The sequence below is a fragment of the Astatotilapia calliptera genome, chromosome 6 (assembly GCF_900246225.1).
Source record: "Astatotilapia calliptera chromosome 6, fAstCal1.2, whole genome shotgun sequence".
Lineage (NCBI taxonomy): Eukaryota > Metazoa > Chordata > Actinopteri > Cichliformes > Cichlidae > Astatotilapia > Astatotilapia calliptera.
The window spans coordinates 20922721-20936027 of NC_039307.1; the positions used below are offsets into that span (position 1 = coordinate 20922721).

The window sequence follows — 13307 nt, forward strand, 5'->3', positions numbered from 1 at the left end:
AGTTCAAGCCGGAATTATTGTAATTCTTTATTTTCCTTATTCCTTATTGTCCATCATCTCCTGTGGAGTGTAGTAAAGATGGCAGCCACTCTCTGTGATGATGCAATGCATAGGGCTGGTTCCGGTGCTGCTTTGCATGTCAGTAGCTTTGTGTGTTCTGTGTCAAATCGCTCCTTGTCTGTCTGTATATGGCCCTGAGTCTGAAGCTGCTCAGTAGTTACTGATTTAAAACAACAACAAAAACTGCTGTTTGTTTGGTTTGCCAGTCAGTGAAGACAGATGGCTGTTTTTCCTGAGAAAATTCTTTTGGAGCTTTCTTCCTGTTAAAGGAAGTTTTTTCTTCCTATACTCCCCACAGAGTGTTTGCACAAAGGGAATTTTTTTAATAACATAACAAAGCCTTCATATGGCATATTTTTAAAAAAGCAAGCAAGATTATTACCACACAAAAATACAGTTATAACAATTTGATCAATGCAAGATGCCCAATGTAACTAACCCCAGTTACAGATCCTAAGATTCAATTATCTCTTTACTTCCACTTACCTAGTTTGAGGGGTTGGGGGTCGTTTTTCACGCCATAAACAAAAAACAAGATAAAATGTATGGTATTTATCCACAAAACTGTGAAATGATTGTGCTACAGCATGCAAAACATTAAGCATACACAAATTAAGTAGATATTAAGTAAATATGACAAAATAACTCAAGAAAGATATAGTAAAGAGACAAAAGCAGAAGTACAATTACATAAAAATGAATTTAAAAAAGTGAAATAAGATAAAAGAGATTGGTGAATTTAGCAAGGAGCTTCTAGAGATCAGTAGAGCGATGGCTGAACAGTACCAAATTTGACAAGTTTCATCAACTCATTAGCATAAAGTCTGTAGCTCAGGCAATAGAACGGGTCAGCTACTAACTGGGAGGTTGGTGGTTCGATCCCTGGTTCCCGGTTGCTCCAGTCTGCATGTTAAATATCTCTGGGTAAGATATTAACCCCAAGTTGCCCCATATAAATAAGAGCACTTATGTAGAAGAAAGTGCTTCTATGAATGAAGTGCTTCGAGTGCTTGGGTAGAGTAGGAAAGGCCCATTTAAACGAACTGGGAACAAACTTCTTCCTTCTTCCCCTCTTAATTAATAACTTTGTGTGATTCTCAGGATCAAAAGCTTTAAAAGCATAAAACACATAAAGAGTGATGAGTTTCTCACTTTATAATTATTTACAGTCTCCCTTAAAGAATAATTACACAAACCAGAGTCACATTTACAGACACACTGGTTCTCAGTAGTTCATAAAACTATTTAATCTATCCAGCAGAATTCTTACAGTTACCAAGACTGCTGACTTTAACATGAAGCGTCCTGAGATATTGGGAACTGGCTTTTAGAAAAACATTGTATAAAATGAACGCAGGTCTGCAGACTCAGGCCTGCTTACCCGTGTGTTTATTGTACGTTGCATCATGTTCGTACACTGATGCATACGGTGTACTCGAGTGGTTCGCAGGCTTTGAATTTCTGAAATATAAAGATAATCAAAGGAACTACAGAAACACTGTGTGACTAAACCCTCGTTCTTTTCCTTGTTGACTCTTCAAATACAGTCTTATCACGATGACATACCATTTCTGTTGACAAAACAGTGCTACAGTTGATTTGTCAGAACATTCCAGTCCACGCGGAGATATGTGACACACACTTCCTCTCAGTTTGATATGTCTGTGGGACTGATAACGCTGGGAGAAAAAATAAAAAAAGTCTGGTGTGTAACATGTGCATCATAATGTGATGCTTAAACTGTAATAAGCAGGCAGCTTGCATGGTGTCGATCGTTTGACTTGTAAAGTAAAATGGAGAAAATGTGGTCACATAACGAGCCTCGACATATTTCTATCATTCAATCTGAAGCACAAAGGTTGTCTGTGCTGGTGTTATCTGTTTCAGAGTGGAATAAAATTGCATTATTCACTTAAGGAATAAAAAGAAAAAGACTGTGCAGAGCAACAAAATGCACACTGTTCTGAGCGTAGACGTCTTGAGAAATCTGGAGGAAGAATGCACACGCTCGTATTCATTTATCAATGTGGGAAACCTTCTGTGCCTGATTCTCAAACAGCTGTGCAGGAATGCAGCCCTGGTGGTGACTCTTGGTCAGCCTTATCTGGCCCTGCGTAATCTCCCAGAGGTGTTTGGGTTCTCAGGAGAAACACGTACTCAAGAACATGCAAAAAACACAGCAGCATTTCGAGTGTGCAAGCAAATGCACGTACACACACACACACACTAGAACTAGAGGGAGGAAGAGGTCACCTGGAGGTTTATGTTATTTGAAAGATTCTGTTAAACATTATGCGACAAATTCAAAGCCAAGCACGTGTGCGCACGTCTCCGGCTACGTGTATGATCTTGTTGGAGTCTCTGGTTTGTCTCCAGTTCTGTGTTGCACTCGAGTGTAAGAAGAAGTGTTCTTGATCCAACAGGGGAAAAAAAATGCGAGTGAGGATGCCAGCGTGAAATGTAAATGCCCCGTCTTAACTGTGGGCTTTCGCAGTCAAGTTAACACTTGTTTATGCTGTCGCTCTGTACGTATATGGAAAGTACTGAGACTTGAGCTATGAGAATACACGGTTCACGGTTAAGGATCATAACAATTCTTCTGTTTGGTTTACACCAGATCCTGAACAAAACATGTACAGCACGTGCGAAGGATGTTTTCCTGCCGCACATGGACGCTTCTCACTTGGCCAAGTGGATAAAAACATAGATGGGTATGTTAGCTCCCCCCTGCTCTCAGCTCTAAACCCTGGAGCCCACCCCACCCTCCCTGCTTTGCCACATGACTGCTCTCCTCATTGTAGGGTCTGCTGTGTCCAAGCCAGGACAGCTGTGGTACAACAGGCCCCATTGTCTTCTGCTATATGACACTATTATGTAACAAACAGGACCGCGGGTGAGATCACCAAGATCTACCAAGCCTCTCTGGTCCCATCATGCGTTCACTGGTGTGGAGTAAACACAGAGAGCCGGCGATGAGGGGAAGCAAAAATGGAAGTCCAGTATCAGTCTGGAGCTGAGAAGGTGTAATTACTTGGAACAAACTGTTGTGCAAACAGGCGACCGAGCAGATTATGGGGGATCTGAAGAGCAAAGCCAGAACAAAGCCACAATACTTTGGCGTGAAAGTTGGCCGTGCTGTGGCCCTCCCTGTTTCTTTACAACTACATAACTCACAGGACACACACACGCGGTTATTATTTTAATACATTTAATAGTGCACTTTGATTAACCTGTACAGAAATAATATTATTAAAAAAGATAAAACATTTTCATTTACGTAACACAAAGCTTAACATGTACAATAAAACAGTATGATACAAAACAAACATATCTGAGGTATAAATATATTGGCTTTAAATTAACTGTCATTGTCATGCATTATTATTTGGCAGAGACACAGTTAAAACACTTGCGATGCGAACAATGGCTTAGTGGATTAATCGGACACGTCAGCGCGAACAACGCACAACCTCAGATTTAAGCACGAGTGTTACGAGTGAAGGTCAGCTGATACAATGTCTTTATTTTTTGAACACAGACGAGACAGCACAGCGAAAGAAGCTCACGCAAAGATATTTTCCTTCCTTCAAATTCACACATTCAGTCTGCCCTCCTCTTTACAGTAAAACCTGTAAAATCACCACCTTTATAAAAGGACCCCTCTTTTTTTTCCCCCTCTACTTTTCCTGTCGGACTACCTTTCTGTTCTCGTCTACATCAAAGCGACTGCGAAAGCATTATATGTTTTTAAAAACTTTGATAGCATACAAGCCTAAAATCTCAAAAACTGTGCTGTGCTTTAAACAAATCTAACACTTGTGACGGTGAGGAAAAGCTCACTGTGGGGAATCTACTGTTTTCATCTTGGGTTTTTAAAAAGAATTGGTCCATTAAATCAGTTTGGTCTTGCGTTTCGGTTCGTGACATCCATAAAGTGTGCCTATGCATCTCCGAGAACGCAAACAATGGCATCACACGCTCGAGAGACATTTGCCGCTTACTCAATTTGAATTCTTCTTGATGGAATTTAAGACATCTATCTGTATGTTAGTAAATGAGGCCCTTCCTTTGATCGCTCCTCTCAGTTTGGTGAGCCAGCCACCAGTACTCGTCTGTCTCTACCCTAAAACACTAAAACCCTTTGTGCTACCGGCCACCTGTCGTCTCACAACATCCTATCTATTGTCTCCGCTCAGTCTGCGCATTACCGTCTTTCTTCGCCCGTGGATTTATCAATCGGCTGACCATAATAATGTCTGCTGTGCTTTGCTGTAACAGAAAAAAAGGGGACAGAGGTAACGCAGGACATACGCCGACCTTTACTTTGAACAGACTACTTTATGTACACATTTTTCTGCTACTGGAAACCAGTATGACGAATCTGTGTTAACTGACGTATTCGCATACACGCTCTCACGCATACATTAAATCCCTCTTTTGCTTCTCAGAAGCAATAGCACCCTTTGGACAAACCATACATCCTGTATCAACATCGCCTCCTCTGGCCCAGATAAATGTTTGTCTGACATAAGTCCTCTTGGCAGCACGCTGGGAGGCCCCAAAAGAACAGTTTAAAAACATAACATCAATCTTGTTTGGACATAGGGGGGGAAAAAAAATCACAAAAAAAAGTCCTTCAATCCAGGATCCAGAGTTTGTCCTGATGTGAGGATGGAGGCTTGGACTTTGACCTCCCTGGTGGGATGGAGGTAAAAGTCCCACCCCCCAAAAAAAATTCCCCAAAACTGCCGCCGTCCAAATTGCACAGCGCTTTCTCATTTGTCCATGGGTGCAGTGAATGAGTCTCGTATCCGTGCCACCTCGGCAGCGCACAAGTGTCCATACAGTTTATTGTACCACTCTGGGAAACGACCCCTGATTAGACAAAGAAAGAGAGGAGGCTGTTAGCCTACTGCGTTGCTCTAAAACTTGATTTGTTTGTGGCTCTGGAAGTAATCCACTCACCTGCAGTCGGTTCGGGAAATGTGTGTGAGTCGGGATTTGCTCGCTCCACAGGGCTCTATGAAGTAGCGTGAAGTAAGAACATTGGCTCGGACGCCCACCGCAGACGCCCCTTCGTGGTCTACAGAGGTACACACCAGTGCGCATGCTCCCTTTGGCAGGTCCGTTACCCATGTTCTGTTAGAAACCAATAAAGACACTTTAGATTAGAAACAGCATTAAATTAGATGTAAGATGAAAGATAAAGACAAAAGCAAAATAAACACAAAGAAGAGAAAAAGACAGCGATCTACCTGAGCACGACATGGTCTCTGGTAGGATGAGGCGCCATGGAGTTCCTGACATACTGGTAGACCTCTGTCCTGTCATCGAGGGTCTCCACTACACGGCTCTCGAGCAGGTCCTCATCCCAGTGTCCCTGCTCTCGCAGCACCCGGGTCAAAACCTCTTCGGGAGTTGCGGGAACCTCCACCGTTACTTTCCACAACCGCAGTGGATACCCATCATGGACCTAGAGAAACAGATGGCGAGACCCAGTTACTTTACTTGCAGTCCATTGATTTAAAGCACTTTATGTCATTAAAATCACAGAACAAAGACAGGAAATTACAGCAGACAGGAAATGTCATGCACACAGGTTCCTGCAGTTAGTTTTAAGGGCTTGAAAAGAAGGTGACTGGACTTGTTTAAGTATTTTCAAGACATTTCACCTCTCACCCAAGAGGCTTCGTCAGTTCAGTTTCACTCACAACCTCTGGTGGTAATATCTGACACCTTTTTCACAGTCGTGTAATAATGCACACGATTAATAATCAGTCAACGAGTGAGATGTCCTCAGCAAACTTAAAGAACACCAGTTGCCTGCCCTTCAAGCTCTGATTAAGCATTCCCCCGTCTTTACCTCAGTTCCTACATTTCATGCTGTATCTAACTTAACATCTTGTTCTGTGCTGGGGTCTTGCTGTTGCTGTCTCTGGATCTCCACATGTGTGCTTGGAAGGCCCCCAGAACAGCCCTTCACTGCCAAATATAAATTGCTGCAGATGGAAATAATCTTCTTTCACTGTAGTGCTCCTGACTGAAATGTGGTAAATATAAACTTTCAGTGTCTTATGCAAGTGTTTGGAGGCTTGCTATAAGATATCTAATTGTACCAGTTACATTAGGGGAAATTACAAAAATCGGATGTAGTAATTTAACGGTAATCTTATGCACAACAGCTAGGCTGTGTTTCAACATATTTCACTGCGCTCTGGCCAGGTCAGCTGCTTCTTTCTGCCATCATATGATAAAAAGCACACACTCTGTGCCTTGTGACTTTAAACTGGAGAAAAAGATAACCTCATCCAGGGCCTCGCAAACTGGACACAGGAAATGTAAGCCTGGGATAATGCAGAGGCTCTGTACGGGTTTGTGTTTGTGTGTGTGTGTCTCTATGTCAAGCTGATGTCATTCTGGGATGGAGTCCAGTACTGGGATGGGAATGAGATGCCAAGGGGCCAGGCCACTGTCGCACGGATTTGTTTTTACACAGGAAACCCTAACTGCAGGTTTTCCACTCGATATTTAGAGTTAAAAGAGAGGCAGGGCAAGGACTGAGAGGAAAAGAGAGGAGAGGAAACAGAGATGGTGTGCATGTTTCAGGAGTGACAGCTTGTTTACACTCTATAGAAAGATAATAAATCTTTCCTGTGAGCTGTCTGACAATTTTATCAATGTTTCCAGGCTGAAAGTAGCCGCACAGGCTGAACAGATGACATTTAAGAGGACCTAGAGATAGATTTTTAAAAAAAGAAAAAAAGAGGACCTACCTTCCTATATGCCAGGTCAGCATGCTCTGGCGTGGAGCAGCTGTCATATCCTTTGAACTTGTCTTTAGCCTCTTTGAGGAGAGTGTCCAGGCTATCTTGTAGGTACGCCCTGTAGCCTCCATGCGCAGCTTCTTCACCTGCAAGCTCCTCCAAGCGCTGCGGCAGCAAAGCCTGCTCCATATACGAGTTTCTGCAGCGATTCATTTCTTCTGGGATCTGTGAGAGAAGAGGAGATGGATGGTTAGAACAATTATTCATCTGCTTAGTCTGTTAGAGTTTAGGATAAAGAAATATCTTTTGGTTTGACAGACTTCTACAATTCCTACTGATGTTAGAGAAAACAAAGCACAGAAAACTTCAGAGAAAAAACTAAAAAATTAATTAAGACCCCCTTCACTAAAAATGATTGGCAGTGTGAGCTTACTGTGGGGAAAAACTATTATGTAAAACAGGTCTGATTTTAAAGATCTCAAAGCATTTCTGAATACGTGATTAACACTGAAGTCATGGTTTTTCTGGCTTTGTCATTATTACATTAATCCCATTAAACAAACTGGAAACACATCCTGTGTTTGCCTAGTGTATCCTCAATATAGTCTCCTTCATATCTTCCATTGTTAATTGCATCCTGACAGTGTTATCGTCAATCTTCCCTTTAAAAAAACCTCCATAAGCAAATGCAAATGTAATTAAAGAAATCATTTAAGGAGGTTAATTCGGTTTACTTGTGCAATGTGACCATGACAGGAAAGCAGGAAGCCTTTCCACAGCCTAATAGAATTTTAAACGACCTTAATGACCCACAGTGTGCAGCCTTTTAACATTTACTCTACCATGTCCAGAGAAGATGGCACAAGGCAAAGCACATTTCTGGCTTAATGTCAGTTTTAATTGGATCTGTAATGCTGTAGTTTTGCTGATTATTTCCTGTTGTGCTATCCATGTGGAGATGCCAAATCTCACTGACATGAATTTATGGATTTCTGACCCCTGTGATACTATGCTAGAGTTTGGGGGGCGTTTACTTGAACAGAGCTCTGGACAACATAGGTATTCAGCCCCCCGTAGCATGTTCACTTTCCATAATCCAAACTCCTCTTGAACGAATAACTGCATGAATTGGATCAATACCTTACATAACTGGGACTCTGTTTGTTGACAGGACAAACGCAGGGACACGAGGTATGCGGCAGGAAACCGGAGGTGACATTTATTCTGTCAGCAAACATACCCTCGTTACCTTAAATGGCAGTTTACTGTGAAGGTAGTAGCCAGTAACTCATTCTGCTTTTATTTTTTAAGCTAACTTTAAAAGTGAAGAGTTTGCTGCACAGGTTCTGCTACACGATTTTTAATCACTGACCCTAAAGAGTTTCCTGCACTCCTGGATCATGTGCGCCAGGCCGTGAGTGGCAGCAAGGTTTTCATTCAGGTCCCTCTGGTCTGGCTTTCCGAGTGTCTGCTTCCGGTTCATCACCCTTTGGGAAAGAAGGAAAAAGAAGAAGACATAATGAGGCTAATCAGAGCAATCACCACAAAAGAAAAGTAAAAAAAAAACTGGAGGAAACGGTTTAGCTGTATAAAGCTGATAAACCCTCACCTAGAAGTGCCAAATGTGGAACAATGCATGTGTTTTTTTATTTAGGTCTGGACGTTTATGTAACCTTTCTATTTCCTCTGTCTCTCCCCCTTCCTCTTCTCACCGGCTTTGCTCTCTTCCACACTATTCTGCCCTCGTGCTAGTTTGGAGTGACCCTTTCCTGTTTTCCAAAACTGCACAGGCATATTGTGCCCTTATGCAAGATGCTGCAACAAAAACTATTTTGATTAAAGGCATGAAACTGAACCGATTACAACGGCGCGCACTCAGACACACACCTCGGCGAGGAGCTCTCCTTCCGTCGAAGCGTGTTGAGGTGGAAAACGGATGGGGCCAGACAAACTGCTAGGTTGGTGGGAGTCATCTGATTCTCAGCCACGCTGGCCGTCACATCGCTGAGCAGACACAGCAGCGTCCGGAGTGCCTCTCGGTTCTCATCCGGCAGGAGCAGCACAGCAGCGCGAGCTGCCTGAAGGCGGAGCTCTTTAGGCATGTCTGGAGAAGAACATGGACTCCATCATCATTCCTTTTCAGTTCAATTTAGCACAAATTTATTTAGCTCCACAATAAGATTATCATATATAAAATTAAAAGCTCAAGGAGAGTCAGTCAGTACTAATATCTGTTGTCATACTACATCCTGTCATCGTTCTTTCCAGCTGTTGTTTAATTCAGGAAGTAGACCATATCGGGCCTCCAATTACCTGCCAAAAACGAGTTATGATGGGATCTGTGTTGACCTGTTACATAAGCTATGTTACATAAGCTTATATGTATGGGTCCACTATATGCTTGACCTCTCATACATCACCTTACGCAAACGGTGTAGCGTCCACAGATGTGTGCTCATCTGTCTCATGTGTTTTTACAGCTCTATGGCTACAACATCTAAAACAAAGTATGTCAGCTGTGCAGTTGCATACGTCAAGCTGCGCGAGGAATGACGTAGACGAGCCTGGAAGAACATTTTCTGTGTTTTGTGTCTTCTTACACTGATAGATCTGCAGGAAGGTCTCTGAAAGTTTGCTGGTAAGCAAGGGCTCTGGTAAATCTCTGAAGTACTGCTTCAGCATGTCGGCAACGTCATAAGCTGACTGGCCCTCGTAGTTGACTCCTCCCCCGTCGGCGCCGCTCGCTTCATTCATCTGACGGAGGGCTTGGATACGAGATTTTACGCCCGATTTCCTGAAAAGACCCACCTGGGCGGGGAAACAAAGAAGAAAAGGGTTACGTCTCACATACCATGCAGAAACCTTTGAACTATAAAGTACCCGATCAAAGAGTATCAAAAATGACTCTCACAAACACACACACACACACGTCTTTTATTGCGTTAGGCTGTTGCATTAGGAAAATAACATTCTTGACTTATCCACAAATCCGCAGCTTACAGTCAATATGGTTACATCACAACAGATCCTGTTGACTGTATTTACAAGGAGCTCCAACAACAGCCAGTAGGCATTCTTGTAGTGAATGCTGTGTAGGACCTCATCAATGGCCTTTTAAGGCTGTGTGAAATGGCAATGTTGGGGAGGAGAAAAGAAGAAGACTGCTGGCTTGTTCACTGAATATTTTCCATGAGCTTTCACACTTCCAAACAGAGGCACTTTGTCTGTCCTTGAAAAGAGAGCCATCATTCTCTTTTGCATGATGCCATATTAAAAGCCATTTTTCAATTTGACTGCACCTTTCCTTCCTTTATAAATGCACAGACTGTGACAGACTGGGTATAGATTAAAGCGACACAGGTGACTGAGCACACTGACTCTCCCCTGGCACACGGAAAGTGTTTACACACTGAGTGGGCATCAGACTTTTTCCAATTCCCTGCCTCATGTTATGTAACACCAAGAGAAATATGCACATGTATTTAAATTGATATTTTATGCCGTTTGAGTAGCTTAAAGAAAACAAGTTAGCTAAAATAGTACTTAAAGCTAAAGCTGAGGTGGCCATTACATGTAAACTTGCAATTCCAGTGTATAAAAAGGTTTTGCACACATCTGTGCATATTTCTGTACTATATGTTACCTGGTCGAGGCACTGATTTCGTAAGTAGCGCATGGCCTGCTGGATTCCTTGAGGCAGGGGCTGTCCCGTCCGCTGGACGATGACTTGTAGTGGCACACCAAACACATTCCTGTCTTTGTAGTCGCGCACCTTGATGCGCTTCATAAACTTCGGCACAGCCCTGCAGCATACACACAAATTTGGATCTTTAAAATGGGTCAACATTATAATGACATACCTTCATTCTCTCTTTACTAACTGAGAGCCTAGACTGTAATCAACAAAAACACATCACAGTAATCAGGGCTAACACAGACATTCCACAAACACCTATTCATACACAGAAAATTGAATCACGTCAGAAATGCGTCAAATGGTTTATTTTTAGTTCAGATGCAATGTAAAACTCAAACAAATCCAATTAGGCCTTTTATCACACAGCGCTTGAGCCTTTTATGTGTGTGCAAGGCGAGTGTGAAAGTGAGCGAGTGCAGAGGTCCATCTGCAGGGTTACGGGGGGCGTGGGTAAAAAGGTAAGGGAAAAATGGGGATCGTGGAAAGGAGATGTACAAACCCGCTACTTTGTACATCTCCAGTCGACGTCCGTCTCCAGATTTGTCACTCTGGGCGAGCTTGTGTGCAAGGATTTGGTTCCTAGTGAACAGCAAGTCTCCATCCACAAACCCAGAGTTGAAACATGCAACCCTGACCGTTTCACAAGAATGTGCCCGCAGATTTATGGCTGAGTATCTGTCTGCATGGGTGTGAGTGTGTTTTGCACAGAGATGTTATGCGTGACTCAGGACAAGTGCGTCTTTGTAAGTGCTGGGGTTCACAAGACTCGGAGTGCTTCTTAGAAGCACGGTTTAGAAAAAAAAAACAAGAAGAAGAAAAAAAAAAAGAGCATGTTATGATCCCGGGCAGAATTCTGACTATGTTGTGGGCCTCCAGTGGCCAACAATTGGACACTGTCTTTCAGTGAGCCTCGACCTGTCATAAGACTGTCATAATGCCTTCTATTCCCGTTTAAAAGAAAGCCTCGAGCAGAAAAATAACACAGAATTAATGTGATTTTTCCACTTCTAGTCATCTTTTTTCCTTAACTTTAGCTTCTTCAAAACAGCCAATTCTAGGTAGCACTTTGGCTTATAGCAATTTAGCACAATGACACTTCAGTCTACTGTAATGTGAAGAATGTTCAGTGACATTCAGCTGCTTTCATTTCAGGGAATTACATTAGCCCAGACCTTAAGCTTAGAAGTGGTACAGAAGATAGCTTGGAAGGACAGTTATTGCGTGCAGCTCTTTTCAGCCTCGAGCTCAACACCTCGCGTGTGAACTGCCATGATTGCCCCGTTGAGAAAAAGACTATGTACGCCCCTTCCCAGCAATTATGGGCCTGGGAAAAGAATGTGAAACCCAACCTCTGTGGACAGCCATCCCCACACTATACAACAACCTGCAGATGGAGAGGATTTGGAGATGGGTAGGATTGAGAGGGTTAATAGCTGGCTGAATGGGTATATTAAAGGGCATTACTTAGAGGAACAATATGGCAGTGGCAGAAGCCATTTCACATGAAGCTTTAAAAAGAAAGAAAAACACTTCTTAATGCTTTCACCCTCCATTTCCCGTCCACAAGCCTTCCCTACAGTCCACTCACCAACTGAAGCCATGTTTGTTTGTAGGAGTGTGTTTCTCCAGTAGAGCAGTGAGCTGCAGAAGGGAGAGTTTCTGCAGCAGATTCATCTGTAGCACAGACTGGCAGCTAATCTGAAGCTGGGCGGAGGCCAAGCTGGGCCGATGGGAGTTCTGGAAGCTGGGCCAGCGGAGTTTCTGTGGTCTGGAGTACATCGGAGAAGAGCAGAGCACAAATTGAGATGTGAGAAGAATACTGACGATTGAGAAAGAACAAGTTTAACCCTCGGGATCTGCCTCATGCTTTTGTTCATGCATAAACGTTGACAATAAAACCCACGGCCACACACAGTATTTGTAGTTGTTATGTGCCAAGTGATCAGTTTGGGGATTACAAGGACTTATGTACACATCAATCAAGAGATTGTCTTTGAGACTAAAAGCCCGCCGAACGTAAGTCTGCCTGTGAATTCCTGAAAGCACAGGAACGGTCCCCATGGAAACCAAGCAGCATTCCAGAGCGCTCGGTAGCATTACATAAGGAGAGAAGTCTCAGCGTGTCCCCCTGTTTATCCTATGCTGTCACTTTTTATGTAAAACTCTTTTTGTTGGTACCTCAGTGCTGCATTCAGGTTTGCTTTGTCCTTTTACAGAAGAAAGACTGGCAGCATGAGACTTTCCACTTAGTATTAAAACTAAAAGTAGCACATAAAATTTTTCTTATATAAAAATATGCATGAAATTGTATTTTTGAGAATGGCTAACAGTGTGGTCTGGGAATTATTTAGAGTCAAAGTTGCTGTTTAATCTAGAGCAGGAGTATGAAATGGACCTGAGGGCCAGAACTGGCCTGGCAAAGACTTCAATCTGGCTCACTCCATATCTTAAGAAAATATGTGGAGGAGAGCATAAATTTTAGACTTTTAACTGTAGTTTTGGCTCCAAATAAAGATTCCCCCCACAGTTATTTATACAGCATTTCTTTATCATGTAGAAAAAGAGACATTGTGTTGAAACTGCACTTCTTTTTCTTACATCTCAGGTATTAAAAGTGTAGTTAAACTTCTTTACATTGATAAAAAAAGAGGGGTTTTACTGCTCGACCCACTTAAAATCAAAGTGGGCTGTATGTGCCCCATAGTGTAAAATGAATTAGACATCCCTGATTTAGGGACTATAGATATAAATGACCACATGTACTCTAACCTGGCATGTTTGCACCT

At 42.7% G+C, this 13307-nt stretch overlaps 2 protein-coding genes across 3 annotated transcripts in view; both read right to left on the reverse strand.

The window, feature by feature from the left end:
* The window catches only part of LOC113024198 (MAP/microtubule affinity-regulating kinase 4-like), a 597794-nt gene that overhangs the window by 188765 nt on the left and 395722 nt on the right, over positions 1 to 13307 (reverse strand). The gene's annotated exons all lie outside the window — the stretch shown is intronic.
* dlc1 (DLC1 Rho GTPase activating protein) overlaps positions 3255 to 13307 on the reverse strand; it is a 51750-nt gene continuing 41697 nt past the window's right edge. For both annotated transcript variants that reach the window (XM_026171057.1, XM_026171058.1), the window contains exons 6-14: positions 12110 to 12289; positions 10468 to 10627; positions 9425 to 9632; positions 8712 to 8928; positions 8197 to 8311; positions 6834 to 7049; positions 5316 to 5533; positions 5026 to 5199; positions 3255 to 4935 (exon numbers count right to left, since the gene is read on the reverse strand). In XM_026171057.1, the coding sequence (XP_026026842.1) occupies positions 4836 to 4935; positions 5026 to 5199; positions 5316 to 5533; positions 6834 to 7049; positions 8197 to 8311; positions 8712 to 8928; positions 9425 to 9632; positions 10468 to 10627; positions 12110 to 12289 (1588 nt within the window). In that variant the 3' untranslated portion in view covers positions 3255 to 4835. The remainder of the gene's footprint in view (positions 4936 to 5025; positions 5200 to 5315; positions 5534 to 6833; positions 7050 to 8196; positions 8312 to 8711; positions 8929 to 9424; positions 9633 to 10467; positions 10628 to 12109; positions 12290 to 13307) is intronic.